Genomic DNA, 16,612 nt, shown 5'->3' with positions numbered 1-16,612 from the left:
CATCCGGGGCGAGCGGAGAGCCCCCGAGACGCGGAGGCGCCCCGTCGCCACCCGGCGGCGCTTGTCCAGCAGCCCGCCGCAGGCGTCTTAGGGCCGGGAAAGCCCTGCCCTCAAAAGCCCCGGCTTCCCCGCGGCCCCTGACACCGAAGCCTCTCCACGCGCGGCCCCCGACCCCGGGGCTGACGGGTTCGCGACTCTCCTGCCAATCAGATACGGCTTACCTCACGGCCAGATGGCCAATCACCGCGCGCGGGTGTCCTCTTCGGCTCTTCGGCCCTTCGGCTCTTCGGCTCGTCGGCTCTTCGTCCCTTCGGCTCGTCAGCATTCGCTGTGGCTGGGCCCTCCCGGGCCTTCCGCCGCGCGCTGAAGCGTAGTCCTCGGTGGTTTAATCCCCCCCTTTTTTTTTCAGGCACTTCCGGGTCCTGCGTCACTGCGTGAACCCGCGAGTTCCGGAAGCCCGGGGAGCCCAGGTTCTGCTAGGAAAAGCCGCGCTTCCCAGAGAATGTTTGAGAAACAGTTACGCGGAGCCGGGCGTTTCGCAGACGCCTAAGGTCAGTGACGCCCGAGAGATCAGGAGCGCAAACCCGAGCTCTTGCTCACAGCTGGGAGGGCGCGGAGTTTCACGACCTTGTAATTGTCGCCCTTTGCTTGTTTCCCCGTTTCATGGGCTTTCTGTCTTCCTGGAGGAGGCAAATCAAAGTCTGATTTGGGGAAAGGCAGTGGAACGAACCTCAACCCCTAAAAATAGTCTTAGGATCGCACCATTAAAAGAAAAAGAGGCAGCTAGACTTGAGCTCCTTTGCATTCCACGAAGCGACTTTCTAGACACACACTTGGAAGTCTTTTCCTCGCACTTGGCGGTGGTGAGATTTAACTCCTAAGAACCGCTTAGGAATTATTGCAGGGTCCAAACTTTACTTAATGTTTGATAGTTCATGTAAAACGTTGTGTTTGGTACCAAAAGTAAAGTTTCCAACATTTTTGAAAGCCTATGATCTCAAAAGCAGTTTTAATTTTCTTGGTGAGAACTACTAAGAATTTTCTTGGAAAATTGCTTACGAGGGCTTTGTTACGTTTAACATTGGTTTCTGATAAGAAAATAGAAAGTGAAAATCATTTCTCTTTTGAGGCCTTAAATTAAAAGTTATTGTTTGTTTACCTATTTCTTTAGGTCCCATTTTCCAGAAGTACTACATTTAGTGAAAAAGCTGGTCACAGAATGAGACCGCGTTGTTGAATGTTCACGTCTAACATGCCTGGTGTTCTGTGTTGCCCCCGGAACACTTTATACCTGGACAGTTTCAAGCAATTACAGGGAGGCTGAGGCTCCATCCACACCAGTTTGTCGTCTACACACCTTCCCCTATGAGTCACCTTTACTTAAGCCTGAACAGAATAAACTAGGGGCAGACTTGCTCTGTCTTTTTTTTTTTTTTTTTCGCTTTATCTACTTCCTTATCTTGCCCATATTATCCATTACTTGTATCCAGAGAAATCAAGAGTTGGATTATCTTGAGCCAGAAGGAGATTTGGAAAAAGAAGGGAGAGTGGAATTATTTAAAAGCCAAAAAGAGAAATCTGCCCCCCCCTTTTTTCTTTTTTAAAAAAAAAAAAGGAAAGGAAAGAAAATAGAAAGGACATAGAATGCTGGAGTAAGTCCAGAGAATTGAGTTGTACTCTTGACTGTGGTTTTCATTTGACCAGCTCTACCTCTTGGCTTTATTCTCCTCATTTTTAAAAATTAGGAGTAGCAGTCAAAATCTGTGGCTTTAAAACTGTTCCATAGAAGAGCTGCTGTAGAAATGGCCTGGAGCCATGCAGAGGAGAGACAAAGCAAGCCGACCCTCAGCAGTATTTTACAAGAACAGCTTGTGTTCTGCTTGAAAAACAGGGGTCCTGTTAGGGAAATTAAATTCATATCTTAGACTAGATGATCTGTTTCCTTCTAGCATTAAAATTTTATTTCTTAGGATAATTATTCATTTGTAGTCAGCATGCATTCATTTGATTATTAGTTTTTTTAAATAATAAAATATATCTGTTCACAGTTAATTCATTACCAAAAGCCATAAACTTCTCTATATTCCACCTTATTTAATAGCTACAAATTTTAAATATAATTCTTTCTTTATGATCAGAATCATAATTCTTTCCTTTTCTCCTTTCCCCCTATTTTATATTAGCCATAAAATTTTTGCTTATATTTGAAGCTTGTAATATAGTCTTTGCAATAGGAAGGGCAGATATTTTCCATTTTACACATTTGATAGCTGAACCTTAAAGATGTTAGCAGCCTTGCCCAACATCACGTTGCTAGTATAATTCTGAGTCCCGGCCCCACATTTTCCTCACAGCATCAAATTTTAAGTTTCGTTCCCTCTTATGTTCTACCAGTTCTTATAGCACAGGGAAAAGGGATGCAAGTTGCAGTTTCTTTCTTTCTGGACCAAAGTTCTGCTCTGAATCCCTGGCTTCTTTTTTTCCTCCCTTGATTATCTGGGTTTGACAACCTAGAAGCAAATTGGATGCTCCCTTTTTGTCTTCACTGTGAAATGACGGCAGTTTCTAAACCTCCCGTGTTCCCCTTCAGTTCCTTTGGAATGTGGAAAAAACCTCAGGAGAAAAGCCCTGAACTGCTCCGTCTGCCCCACATCTGTAATCCCGGCCCTGCAAATTTCTAGACATGGACATGGAGGCTGGCAAGAGGACGTCTAGCAGCCTCTGCCCTTCCCTCTGTGGTCTGTCAGTCAGCTTCCCAGCCTTCTCCCATCTATGGATCAAAATGCCTTTCTCTAGATTGCTTTTTGTTTTATTTGATTTTTTTTTTCAGAGCTCTTCCTTCTTACCTGCCTATCAATACAGTGAGATAAAATTTCATCCCAGTTGTCTTTTCTTTCTTCTTACTATTAAAAGATAAAAACCAAGAGCTCTGAAGTAATCCTGTTTTGATTACGTATACCATTCCTTTCCGGTATTAGGTAGGTGAGTTGGCGTGGCCTCTACTAAGCGTGTCATATGTGTTCATAATAGATGGGGGTTCAAGTCTCCTTTTTTCACTGACGTATTCCGTTTGTTCAGATTTGACATTCAGTCTCTTTAAACGGTTCTCTGACCACGTGGGAATGTTGATGAGGTACATCCCAGGCATCAGGGGCAACCTGACCACATTCCTTTAATTTCTTTCTGCATCTGCAGTCCTGAGAGCTTGACTGGCAGTCTGGTTTTGAGAATGATCTTGAGGGAAAAAATTTAGCTTTGAGCTCTGTGGGATTGCATTTGATCCAGGCTTACCAAATATCCCTACTGCTGACTTGCTTTTGTGTGTTCCACCATTTCCCTAGCATTCACCAGAAATTTACTAATTGCCAGCTTGACCTTGACACGTTGATCGCCACGTCACCCAAATCTGCGTGACAGTTGTGTTTCCTCAGGGGCACCCAATCCACAGTGGGTGATCAGCGTGCTATACAGGTTGTCAATCTCTTAATTTTTGACTTCTTAAAATGGGTGTGATACTGACTGTGTTATGAGGATTAAATGAGAGAAAGAACCATAGGGAAGCCAGTGCCTCATATATAGGAGGTATCACATGCTACTTCCTGCTTGTCCCTCGCTAATACCTCTGTTCCTTTAGGGCTATTTTCACATTCTCTAGAGTGCCATAAAATGTGCAGTTAAGCGTGTGTTCCAGTCATCTTCAAGTCATTTAGAATTCTCTTCGTAGGCATCAGATCCTAAAGTCCTTTTCCAGATTTATAGAGGACTTAAAGACTTAGTTGTTCCGTTAAGTTTCATGTGGGTCTTTGCTCATCCTCGGATCGCAGTTTTTGCTGTAGTTCATGCTTGTGCTCTCAATCTCTTAGGACTTAGCCTCTGAAAATAGCCCCATCTGCATGTCCTGCGGTGCTGTCCTAAAGTGTTTATTATGTTCAGCTTGTAGGCCCATCGTCACTGTGTCAGCAGAGGATGCTGGTACAGAGCATGGCCCCACCACTTCTAGCTGTGTGGTTTCCCACAACTCAGCTCATCGCTTTGTGCTTCAGCTTCCTTGTTTTAAAACAAAAATAATACAAGAATCTCTTTCCTAATATTGCAAGGATTAAATGATTCACTATTTCATTTTGCAAAGGGCACTTAGCTGCGGTAGTCCCTTGTTAGCGCTCCATAACCAGGAAGTAAGTGGTAGAGGTTTACTGTGGTTGTAAAGTCACAGATTGGTTGGGATTGTCTCCCATCAGGCATTGCTGTTTATTCCATGAGGACTGAACCTGTGTCTCATGGGTACCATTCTGATTTCTCCACTTTCTCTAGCCTTTTCCAAACTCATGTTTGACGTTACCATTTCTGCAGTTGGGAATGGCTGTTCCTTTATTTATTTATTTGTTTTCTTCCTCTTCCAAGGTTTCCTAAAACAATTCCTATAAGGATTCTAGAGATGTAGACTTTTTGCAGTGCTCTTTAAAAGAACGTTTTTTTAACTGCTGCAGATTATAGGGGGGCAAAAAAATGACTGGTCCCGAGTCACACAGCCTGGTGGTGAAGCGGGGCCAGAAGCAGAACCAGTTTACCGCTACTTCCCATGTTCATGCAAACATCTGCTCTTTCTTTCCACAGTGTGCTTTCTCTCTGAAAGACTCAGGAGCATCAGCTTTGTGAAAGGAAAGATTACGAGTGCCATGCTGTTCTCCTAGAAATGGATTTGTGAAGCTAGGCTGAGGTATGGGCAATTCTGTCTTCGGGTTTAAAAAAAGCATTTTCTGTTACTTTTTAGATACTTGAGTAAATATTACCAGCCATGAAATAGGTAAGGTGCTCAATTGTGTAAGACTAATTGGAGTCTTAAAGATTGGAGTATTTGAGTTGAATTCCCTCTTCTCTCCAAATAAAAAGAATATTTCCCCTCTGCTAGGGCAAGTTACTTATCCTTGTTCATCTTTTTGAAAAACATACGCTATTTTGTAGTTTATCCTTCAGATATATTTTAGAAGTACCTTGTTGTGTACCCACCACCACTTTGAAAAACAGAAATTCTATTTGGATTTTGATGAGGACTGCATGTAAGTTAAGAGTAATTTAGAGGTCTAGTGTCCATAAGGGAATTTTAAAATTCTACACCTCTTGTCTGTATCCAGATGAGCATAATTTGGATTTATAACAACAGATATCTATAATCTGTTGAAACTTAGTTTACTATTTGATGAAAGAGAGGAAGAAAAGCACAGAGACACGCACTTATCAAGCCTGTGGCAGAAGTGGGATTTGAACTTACAGGTGTCAATTTCTGGGCCTGCTGACAGTGCCAGAGGTCAGTGTTCTAAAGGGTCCCGGGCATAGCTTTTTCTCTTTTGCTCATGTTTGAAATGTGTTCTGGGAATCAGTGTCCTGTTAAATCTCTCTTTGATGCATGTCCTATTTATTAGTATTGATTTCAATACAATGGACAGTAAATCTATCTGACTACACAAAGGAAATAAAATAGGAGGGGATAGGCTCAAAGCTTAAAAACTCCAGTTAGAGAACTTGATTCATGCAACCTCCAAATAGGAAATGTTGCTTAAAATTTTTTTAAAACCTAAAAGGAAAAAAAAAATGAACATATGTTCTCATCCAATTCAATTCCTAGAAGGCTTAGAATAGTGTGGTAGCCATATTGTCATAGTTAAAATTAGTTGGTTATTGTGGATCTGGAAAAGGACAGCCTGGTGGGGAGGGGATGGTGCATGGATGGATGTGAAACCTTAGAGATTACTTGGGAATCACATGTTTCTGCTGACAAAGTTTATAGGACTGTAAATTTAAATGTAGAATTTTTGTGGGCAGTACACATTGACAAATATGCCTAATGGTAATACATCTAGTACTGAGCGCCTTGGAACAGGTCAATAATCGTGTATATATTGATAGCAGCAATGTACGAGATGTTACTTGGTGTTATAGCTAAAAATCCATGTTATCCCCTTAATCATAATTACATTAATATTGACAGGCCCTTGACAATACCCACATTATTATTGATAGATTTCTGTCAATAACGTGTTTTTAAATAAAATATATTCAGTCATAATTTGTACTATACTCAATAAAAGCTCGAGAATATGTCCTGAAAAATTCTTCCCTCTTTAGTGAGATGCAGTCATTTGTTTTGGTTTTGGAATGCAGCATAGATGATAAAGTTTTATTTGGGGAATGAAAAGCTTAAAAGGAAAGCGTGAGTTATTTAAGGGATAAGGTTATATATTGCCACTCTTAGTAAACGAATTTTCAGTTGTTTTTTTTCCTGTGAAAGAAAAGCACTGTGACATGTCTCGTGATAAAGTGTCAGCAGGAGACCTTTTTAATAGTTTTTAGTGCTAGATCATTTTGTCTTAAACATATTTATGTGACAAGTTAATCACACTAACCCTCGTGGATGCTGTACTTTGTATCTATCTGGTCTTGATTTTGCCTTGAGCATCTTTTTCACATACCTTAACGTAGCAGTATCCTTCATGAAACACTGATATTATTCAGTGCCGATTGTACTTTACTAATTAATTATTTTTATAAGTCTCTTTGCATGGCCATAAATGTTTCCTCCTGGGTCAGCATTTTAGAATCTTAACTTAGTATAGTTTGGAAAATGGGGAGTAGGGAGGGAGACGGTGATAGGACTGTGTATTAAAACAATGAGATTTCATGGCAGAATAGGAAAAAGCATCCCCTGTTTTTGGCATTCTGGGAGAACAATTTGAATTAAATCTGATGGTATTTGTTTCAATTCAAAACAATCCCAACTTTTTTTTAAAAAAAAGATTAGTTGTTGTTTTTTTTTAACTATTCAAGTTTAACTTTGGTGAAACTACATACGGAACCCCCAAGAACCAATAATGTGGAATTTTTAACACTCAAATTCTTGAAAGTGAACTAGGAGCCTGGCCAGTGGGCGGCCAGTAGGCGGGTGTGGGTGGCCATCAGTGCAAAGGGCTCGGGAAAGCAAAGGGCTGGGCTTCACCCAGAAGAGTTGGGGACTTTTGATTCAAAAATGTGTGGACACCATCATCATTTTTATTTTCAGAGTTCTCAGTGAAGCAAGTTAAATTACTTTAACTCGTTCAGGAAGTTACTAGTCGGCACCTGAGTTAAGGCCTTGAAACACTACAGGAGTCCAGTCACTGGTCTTCCAGTTTGCAGTTTCCTTTTCAGTCTTACTGAACTCTGCCATTGGAGTCATCCTGTGACATGTATACCCTGGTACATCGCTTCCCTTCAGTGATTACTCCTGCCTCCAGAATCAATGCAGCTTCCTTCAAATGGGGTCTTTCTACTGGGGCTTGATCTTTAGCCCATCCCTGGTCAAGCAGATGACTTGTTTCTTGACTCCTAACAAGGGCAACCCCATTGACAGGGATGACGCAGTGCAGGACGCAGCTCCTACTGGAACCCATCCGCACGTCCCCCAGATAGATTATCGCCAGGGTCAGTGCTTCCCTGTTTCTGGAGGTTGCACAACATTAAATGCCATTTGTCCCTTCTCTGCCCCAGGGAGTTTTGTGATCCTTTATAGTGTTTTCACGTTTTAGATCCATTCTTTGCTTCAGAGATCAATGGCTAGTCTTGATTACAGTAGCATCCCATTTTTTTAAAAATGCTTGAGTAAAAGGAAGTTAACTGGAAGTTAAAATATTTTTGGATTGAATCCCAGGTACCTAGGCGAATGCCTGGCATTTTGCAGACACTCCGTGAATACTGGTTAAATTGAGTAGCCACTTGTCAGAGAATTAGAATTCACTGAAACACAGACTTCACATTAAATGGAGAATAACTTTATGTGATTTAAACCTATTGATGGCATTTTTCTGTCCTCTACACCTGTTATGGGCAAATGTTGTTATATCGTGGAAGGAAGAAGTTCCGTAATCAGGTTAATTGAACTTCTGGTTATTTTGATTTTTATCAGTTTCTTCTAGTCCTGAGCACTGCCCTGCTCTAAAGCCAGTATTCTAGAATACTGCCAGAAAGGGAAGAGGGGAAGGAAGAGGAATTGCGCGTAGCGTGTTGGTGATGAACCAAGGTTGGATGCTCTGTACCAGGCCCTGTTCAGCAAAGCACTCTTGAGTCAGAAGTTATCAGCATGCGTTCCTGAGGTTTCTTTGCTTCCAGATGATAGGCACAATCATGTGGATGGGGGTTAAGCAACCAGAGAGCAGGTCATGCTGGGACCCACCCCTGTTGTCTCCGAATACCCACCCCAGCATCACCTTTCAGATAAGGTGCCAGTTAAGGGTACAAGGAGTTCCACTGAACTGTGTCTCTGCCCCTTCCCTGACCCCCAGACTTGCCCATGTCATGGTGACATCATGTTCACTGTTCAACTGCCACAATTCTATTTTATCGGTGTCTTCAGTATTTCCTGGGGGGGAGAAATCCTTTTACCGCAGGCTGGTTGAGCCATTCAGTGAGTAATAATGAAGATTTCAGTCTTTGGAAATGAGATTTGGCAAAATCAGCTGAGTCTTTTTCTTCTTATGTTCATCCACAGCCAAAGTAGCAATAATACACCAGTAATACAGTTTGCCCATTTCCAGACCACTTTCGCAATTCTCTGGTTTAATCTCAGCAGTGTTGTGAGGAAGCTGTTTATTTCCAACTTTTAGGAGAATCTGACGCTAATGACTGTTTTAAGATCGCATAGCAACTGAATGACAGAGCAGGAACTTTAGCCCAAGTCTATCTGATTGTCAGTGCGCTCTCCCCACTGCCCCGGCTGCCCACAGGAGTCCGTGCATCGGAGGGGCCTTCAGCCTTAACGGCCTACGGGCCGTAATGGACAGTGTCTGTTCTGTGTTTACAGCTACAAGAAGTCACAAAAATGACTAAAATGTTGGAAACGAAAACCTGAAACAGAAAAGTAGAGAAACAAATTATTCATCTGAAAGAGCGGAGGCTGGAGAGCAGCTTAGTAATAGTCTGCTGGTCTAGGAAAGAGTCTTCTGCAGGGAGGAGCCCGAGCCCAGCTGTTCTTAATCTGCACCGAGGCCAGGCCTGGGGTGAAAACGAGGAAAGAAAAAAAAAGTTAAACTGTAACAGAAGGGATAAGAAAGAATTTTTTGATAATAAGGACTGTTAAATATGGGATGGGTTAGAGAGTGTGTGAAATCCCTTTTCTGGCAGCCATTAAAATCTCCTGTCTTTACAAAATGCTCTTAAGTATGATTCCTCCAGAAATGAGGGATTTGAAATAGATGATTCCTTCGAGCAGCCACTCTCTCTGAGCAGTTTCTCCCCAAACATAAGTGAGGAACCTGAGGAAGAGGGCGCCTCCCCCACCACCCAGCCCGACTCGCTGCTCTCAGTGGTGTCCGGTCAGGACGTCGGCGAGCGGCCAGCCGCTCCTCCCACTGCAGATGGCGTGGACAGACAGCGACTGAGCAGCCCCTCTCAGCCTGCATTAGTGATAAGTTCTGTGAGATTAATAAGAACTAGTTGTGATTCTAATATTTAAAGATACACAAACTGGTACCTATAACACGCACTGTTTCACCTGATCCTCATCTGAAACCCGGGGGCAGGGAGGGGGCGAAGGGAGGGAACTGGTCATGTTGAACTTGGTACTGAAGTCCATTACGGTCCGAGCCTCTCCAGGGTACGCTGACAAATAGGAGAGCTTCCCTTATCTCGCTGACCCCAGAAGATGAAATCTGGGGAAGATGCCAAGTTGCAGACACGGTTACAGTAGAAGAGTTACAGAGACCATATTCCTGCATCTCTTGAGTGATGACAGGACTTTGCGTGAGGAAGACTGAGTTAGGTATCAGAGTCACTTTAGAGGTGGCAGGCACTTTGAGGAAGAGGTATAAGATAAGGTGCTTTTTCCCCAAATTAATTTACGGTCAAGTTAGGGAGAGATGTATTCACGCAGCTGAAATCACAGGACAGATAGTTGAGGGCTGTCAAGAGTTCAAAATGGCGGTCATGGAAGGGAGTTGGAGATAATGAAGAAGGTTTCATGGAGAATGTTGGACCAGGGTTGGAACGTTAGGGCAGATATTGAGGGCAGTGGGAGGTCAAGAAGGTAAGTGTTCGAGGTGCAGGGGGAAAGGGCCTGAGGTGGGACTGAACGGTGGTCGGGAATTTAAGGCTCAGCTGGGGGATGGTGGTTTATATGGTTACGTGGTTATGGAGATGGAGGCAGAACTGGGCTAAGTTAGGTCTGAGAAGTGTGCACTTTATCCCAGGGACAGTGAAGAGGTAAGAAGGATGATCTGTTAAGTATGAGCAAGTAATTGTATAGATTTTGGTTTGATTATGAGGTTTCTTAAAATAATGTTTTAGGTCTTTTAATTAATTACATAAAGGATATGCGGATTAGGGAAAATTTGTAAACTGCCAAGAAAGGTGAGAAATATAATCTTATTCATTGATGATTTTTTGCATAAATTTTGAAATCCTTTTTCTATTGAGATAGTTTTGAAATTGTATCCATTGCCTCTGAGAACTGTGCAATACCATCTCCTCTGCCTTCCTCATCTTAGCTTTTAAGTAGATCAAGTAGATTTATAATAGATGAGTCCCAGGAGAGGGAGCTCACACTCAAAATCTCCACTCAGATTTTCTCTCCCACATCCCATAACTGCCTCCTGGACTTCTCCACTAAGCTGTCTCATAGGAGCCTCAGATCTCGAAAACTACACAGATTTATTTATTATACATATATATAATATATATAAGGGGAACCTTCAGACCTGTACCTCTGCATGTGTTTTCTGTTCCAGAGAATTGCGCTACCATCCCCTCTGTGACTCAGCTCAGTCCTCCTTGGCTTCCTTCTCACTAAGTCCTGTCAGTTCTTCCACCTCGTAGCTCTGAAAGGTACCTATTTTTTTCCATCCCCACTGATGCCTTCCTAATTCAGACATCGTTAGTTTCTCACTAAATCATCTGAACGATCATCTTAATCAGTCTCTGTGCCTCCAGTCTTTCAGCCTCTAATGCGTTCTCCATGTGTCCAGAACAAGCTCTCTGAAATGCAGGTTGTATTGTTCTTTGCTTACAGCTATTCAGTGGCTCCTTGTTACCTTTATTTATTTATTTTTTTGGTTATAGACTTTTTTTCCTTGTTTTTTTTTCCAGAATATAGACACTTATAATCATCAATTTGACTTTATAATAGTAAATTTTTTTAACATTTTTTATTGATTTATAATCATTTTACAATGTTGTCTCAAATTCCAGTGTAGAGCAAAATTTTTCAGTTATACATGAACATATATATATTCATTGTCACATTTTTTTCTCTGTGAGCTACCATAAGACCTTGTGTATATTTCCCTGTGCTCTACAGTATGATCTTGTTTATCTATTCTACAATTTTGAAATCCCATCTATCCCTTCCCACCCTCCGCCCCCTTGGCAGCCACAAATTTGTGTTCTGTGTCTATGAGCCTATTTCTGTTTTGTATTTATGCTTTGTTTGTTTGTTTTTAGATTCCACATATGAGCGATCTCTTATGGTATTTTTCTTTCTCTTTCTGGCTTACTTCACTTAGAATGTAGGCTTTTTTCCTTATATGTATATTTTTTTATTGAAGTATAGTCACTTTACAGTGTGTGTCAACTTCTTGTTACAGCATAATGCTTCAGTCATACATGAACATACATAGATTCGTTTCATATTCTTTTTCACCATGAGCTACTACAGGATATTGAATATAGTTCCCTCTGCTCTACAGTATAAACTTGTTTATCTATTTTATATATATTAGTATCTGCAAATCTCAAACTTCCAATTTATGCTTCCCCACCCTCTTCCCCCCTTGGTAACTGTAAGTTTGTTTTCTATGTCTGTGAGTCTACTTCTGTTTGGTAAATAAGTTCATTTGTATTTGTTTTCCGTTACCTTCTTGCTCAAATATAACGTCCTCAGCTTGGCTTCTAGGGCCTGGAGCCTGAGCCTCCTGCTTTCCTTTCCAGCCTTCTCTATTGTCCTTGTGCCTCCCAGCCTTGGCCCCCACTGTTCCCTCTGTTGGAGTCATGTTCTCACTGGCCTTTATCCGCCTGACACTGCTAATCCTTCAGGTGGCTGCAAAGATCTTGCCTCTTCCACGAAGCCTTCTTGGACCTTCTGAGGTCCAGCTGTGAGCACAACGCTCATCACGTACCACACCTTATTGTCATTGCCTGGGGATGATCTGCAGGACATCTTCCTTTCCCCCTCCTCCCACTCACTAGATGATAGTCTGGTCAGATGATCGTTGAGACTGTCTGGTCTACCACTTCATCACCAGCTCTGACCCGTGCTCTGGGGAGTAGCAGATGCACAGCAAACACGCTGAGAGAAGTAGCCATTAACAATCTGGCTGTGGGGACTTGACAGGGTTTTACTGGATGGGAGTTTGTATTTTCTACTCTTCACCCACCTGGGACTTTTCATCCTGGTCGTTAATCTGCTCATCTCGTGCTGGTAGGACGTGGCCCGTGTGCCAGGCGCGGGGCTGGCTGGTAGGACGCGGCCCGTGTGCCAGGCGCGGGGCTGGTTGCTAACATTCAGCCGTGAGAAGACTCAGTCTTAGAGGCTTATCTTCTAGTGGAGGAAATTGATAATTAAAAGGCAGTGCATTATGTGAAATATCAAAATAGTTTTTCTGCAGTACAGGAAGGCCAAGAAAGAGGAAGAACAGAGCATGAAAGGAACAGTTAGCAGAGGCAGCTGGCTCAAGTTGGGAGCCAGAAGGAAGTGTCCCCTAAGCTCGGACTTAAAAACTTAGGACCAGGTGAGTCTTTCACTGAGAGAATGAGAAGAACAGCCCTTTCAAGGTGAAGGGAACAGAGAGCAGATGTCCACTGTGACCAGGAGAATTGGGCACTTTATGACCAGAGATTGAAATGTTAGGAAGCAGAGCAAATGGAGTGAATGGGAGGAGGCTTGTGTTGTCAAAGGATCGCGGTGCGTGAGGTGCATTGACGGAGTCAGGAGGTGGGACAGGCCAAGTAGACGTCGTCCAAGAGAGAGCTGAGAGCTGTCAGCATTCGGAAAAGGTTTGGGCGGATAGAGTCGTGAATGGATTAGAAAAACAGAGGAAAGGGAATTCTGTCTGAACCCCCTTTCTTTCCTGTGGTTCCTGGTTCATATGAGGCCAGGATTTCACAGAACTTACAGTGAAAATCTGCACTGTTGTAGCCACAGGCTGGCAAGTCTTGAGGGAGCTGCAGGATGGGGACAAAGGTGAGATCACCCCAGAAGACAGTTGGCATTTGTCGGTGAGAAGCATTCCTGTCACATACCTGGTTTAAGAAGAAAACAGCTCTAAATAACCTATGATTTCACAGTCATTTTTGATTCCTATTTTTGTATAATTTTGTAAAAAAAAAATTTTATATATATATATATATATATATATATATATATATATATATATATATAAAATAGAATTTGAAAGAACTTTAGAGGTCATTTTGTCTCCAGCCCTTAGTTTTGTAAGGGAAGAAACCAAGGCAGAGATGAAGTGAAATGACTTGGCCAAGATCACGACAGCCACATGGTTGGTGTCACTGAACCCCCGCGGGACCCCCATCTCCATCTGTTAAGTCGGTGTTTGCTGAGCAGGTCAGGCTTCTCGAAGGGACGGAGATCATGACCAAGCTCTGTGTGTCCTGAGCCTATTTTAAAAACTAAATTTAAACAGATCTCTTGTCATGGTTTGGATTGGCCAGACCATTCATAAAATGTAAAATATCTAAACTGGTCTCTCAACTTTTGACAACAGCAACTGGGTGGTTTTGATGCGTTGACTTACACGTAACAGGCATTTAATAAACGCGTTTCAGGTGAGTCAGTCATACCCAGCTAACCATTAATCAGCTTTTTCTATTGCATTTTAAATAAGATTGTGGTCTCTGTAGCACCAAATGTATTTATAAAATGATCTCAGTGTCTGTTTTTACATCATAGAAAACTATGTGCACCTTTCCAGTACCTTAATAATGACATTTTTGCATTCGTGTTGCTTTGTGCTCATATTTCTTTTCTGCAGTAGTGTGTTAGAATAATAAACATTTATTCCTTTATTTTTTTCTCCTAACTTCCTTTACAAACATAAAATGTGCTTGAGAAAGATTAAACGACTTATTGAAAATATTCCTTTGGAGTCAGTAAAAGTGCTGGAAATTAAACAGAGGTCTTGACTTACCATCCATCGTGACGTTCCCCATGTTTCATTGTATTTATTAAGTTCGTGTATCTCTCCATTAGTCATGTTATTATTCAGCCTCGTCGCTGTCAGCGTCAGGATTTTATCATCTCCCGTTAAAATATCCACTCCAGGAGGTTGACCTAGAGGAACATTTGTGGAAATTGGATGCAACTTGCAAAAACTTGTTATTCCTTTGGTGAGGGGAGGGGGATGACAAAGAATAGAAAGAAAAGAAAGGAAAAGAGGAAGGGGGAGAGGGAGAGAAGAAAGAGAAAGAGGTTCATGTAAGCAGTGACTGTTCACTGTGCTGCTTTGAAGCGCATCTCTTGCCCTGGGTCGTCTGCGCCACCGTTTTCCAAGTGTAAGGCGAGAAGACAGGACAAGATTGTGACTGTTTGATGATAGTTTCTAATTGTCCTTTTTCCTAGAGACCTTCAGAGAAGGCATGGCTTCCAGAGACGAGGAGACGAAGGGGGCAGACAGAGTGCTGAGAATAAGTCAGTTGGATGCACTTGAACTAAACAAGGCCCTGGAGCAGCTCGTCTGGTCCCAGTTTACTCAGTGCTTTCATGGATTTAAGCCGGGGCTATTAGCCCGCTTTGAGCCAGAGGTGAAGGCATTCTTGTGGCTTTTCTTGTGGAGATTCACCGTCTACTCTAAAAATGCCACAGTGGGACAGTCGGTTTTGAATATTCAGTACAAGAATGATTTCTCCCCCAGCCTGAGATACCAGCCGCCGAGTAAGAACCAAAAGCTCTGGTACGCCTTCTGCACCATTGGGGGAAAGTGGTTGGAAGAGCGATGCTACGATCTGTTTCAAAACCGTCACCTCGCATCATTCAGGAAGGCCAAGCAGTGCGTGAATTTTGTGGTGGGACTTTTGAAGCTCGGTGGGCTGATTAACTTCTTGCTCTTCCTCCATAAAGGCAAGTTCGCGACCTTGACCGAACGTCTGCTCGGCATCCGTTCCGTATTCTGCAAGCCCCAAAACGTCCGGGAAGTGGGCTTCGAGTATATGAACCGGGAGCTCCTCTGGCATGGTTTCGCTGAGTTTCTGATTTTTCTCTTGCCACTTATCAACGTCCAGAAGTTGAAAGCCAAGCTCTCTTCATGGTGTGTCCCCCTGACCGGTGCTCCTAACGGTGACAGCACGTTGGCCACCAGCGGCAAGCAGTGTTCCCTGTGTGGGGAGTGGCCCACCATGCCCCACACCATAGGCTGCGAGCACATCTTCTGTTACTATTGCATCAAGAGTAGCTGCTTATTTGACGTGTCCTTTGCCTGTCCCAAGTGTGGCACAGAGGTGCACAGCCTGCAGCCCCTGAAATCAGGGATCGAGATGTCTGAAGTGAATGCCATTTAGAAGTTAGAACTGTTTCCTCTGGGAAAAACTGTGTCATGTTAAAGTCCCTGGTGTTAGTCATCCTGAGCACACAATATAGGCCTGTTTTACGAGGACACATGCTTCTCAGCCACTGCCTTCTGTTCCTTTCCAGGCATGACTAAGTTCTACTCACACTAGAAACCACACGATTCTAAATAGATTATGCGAGTGTTAATGTATTTTTTTAATCGTTAAATTTCATTTTTAATGTCAGGAATAATGGATCATTTTTATCCAGTGACTCCTAAGAATGCTCATTTTGCCACTTCCTGGAAAGAGGTTAGAGTCTAAAAATAAAAGACTGTGAAGGTTCTGGGATGAGTGCATTTCTTTTCAGAAATGATGTCATAACATCATAAAATGACAAATAGTAAGACCTGTTGCTTTAAACCTGAAGATCTGATGTCCCAATTGTCATTTTAAGCTTCTCTCTAAAGTCGGTTTCTAAGGGATTCAGTCAGCCTCTTTCTTGGTCAAAACGGTGGCCACCAGAAGCTCAGGACCTACCTTCTGCCAGCACTCTGATCTCACTGGCCTGGAGCTTCTTGCCTGATAGTCCTGGCAAAGTCCAGGAGCTCACAGTCACTGGTCAGCCTGGGATTGTGTACACATTCCCCAACCAAGACGGAGAAGTCACGCCCCCAGTGACTCCAGGGTGGATGGCGCCCCCTCTGGAGCACCTGTGAACCCACAGTGGGAGAGGAGGCAGTGCCCCCCAGGAAACCAGGATGCTGTCGTGAGAGTGGTGGCTGCCTGGCAGGTGGAAACAGTAAAACCCAACTAGTGTCGATGTTCACCTTCCTTACCCCAGTGGTCTACGGGCAGCCTTTAATTTTACCAGTGACCTAGTTTGATAAGGACATTAATAAGTAATTGAATGATTGCCTTAGATTGAAGATCTGAAAGAATTAAAGTCAGCAAGATTTGTTATACCAACGATTTTGTTAACTGTTATTTTGATAGCAAATTCCGAGTAGGTACGCACACTGTCATGATTTTACCATGAACACACAGTGCTTTACGTGCATGCTAATAGAGTTGTCAATGTTATGGGAGTTGT

The 16,612-nt window shown here is 42.8% G+C and overlaps 1 protein-coding gene across 2 annotated transcripts; it reads left to right on the top strand.

Annotated features, from left to right (window-relative positions):
- The first annotated feature begins 334 nt into the window (after nt 1-334).
- Nucleotides 335-15,865, top strand: PEX2 (peroxisomal biogenesis factor 2). Of its 2 annotated transcripts, XM_010979408.3 has the most exons (3): nt 338-551; nt 4,615-4,717; nt 14,597-15,865. In XM_010979408.3, the coding sequence occupies exon 3, from the start codon at nt 14,614-14,616 to the stop codon at nt 15,529-15,531; it is 918 nt and encodes a 305-aa protein (XP_010977710.3). In that variant the 5' UTR covers nt 338-551; nt 4,615-4,717; nt 14,597-14,613; the 3' UTR covers nt 15,532-15,865. The 2 variants fall into 2 exon arrangements, with proteins under 2 accessions (XP_064336965.1, XP_010977710.3); XM_064480895.1 differs by lacking the exon at nt 4,615-4,717 and having other exon boundaries at nt 335-551.
- Nucleotides 15,866-16,612: the final 747 nt, after the last annotated feature.

The sequence above is a fragment of the Camelus dromedarius genome, chromosome 30 (assembly GCF_036321535.1).
Source record: "Camelus dromedarius isolate mCamDro1 chromosome 30, mCamDro1.pat, whole genome shotgun sequence".
Classification (NCBI taxonomy): Eukaryota; Metazoa; Chordata; class Mammalia; order Artiodactyla; family Camelidae; genus Camelus; species Camelus dromedarius.
Note: the sequence above shows the minus strand (reverse complement) of the source record. Positions and strands in the feature narration are given on the sequence as shown.

Coding starts and splice junctions, on each gene's coding strand:
- PEX2 (XM_064480895.1), top strand. CDS start 14,614: ATGGCTTCCAGAGACGAGGAGACGAAGGGGGCAGACAGAGTGCTGAGA.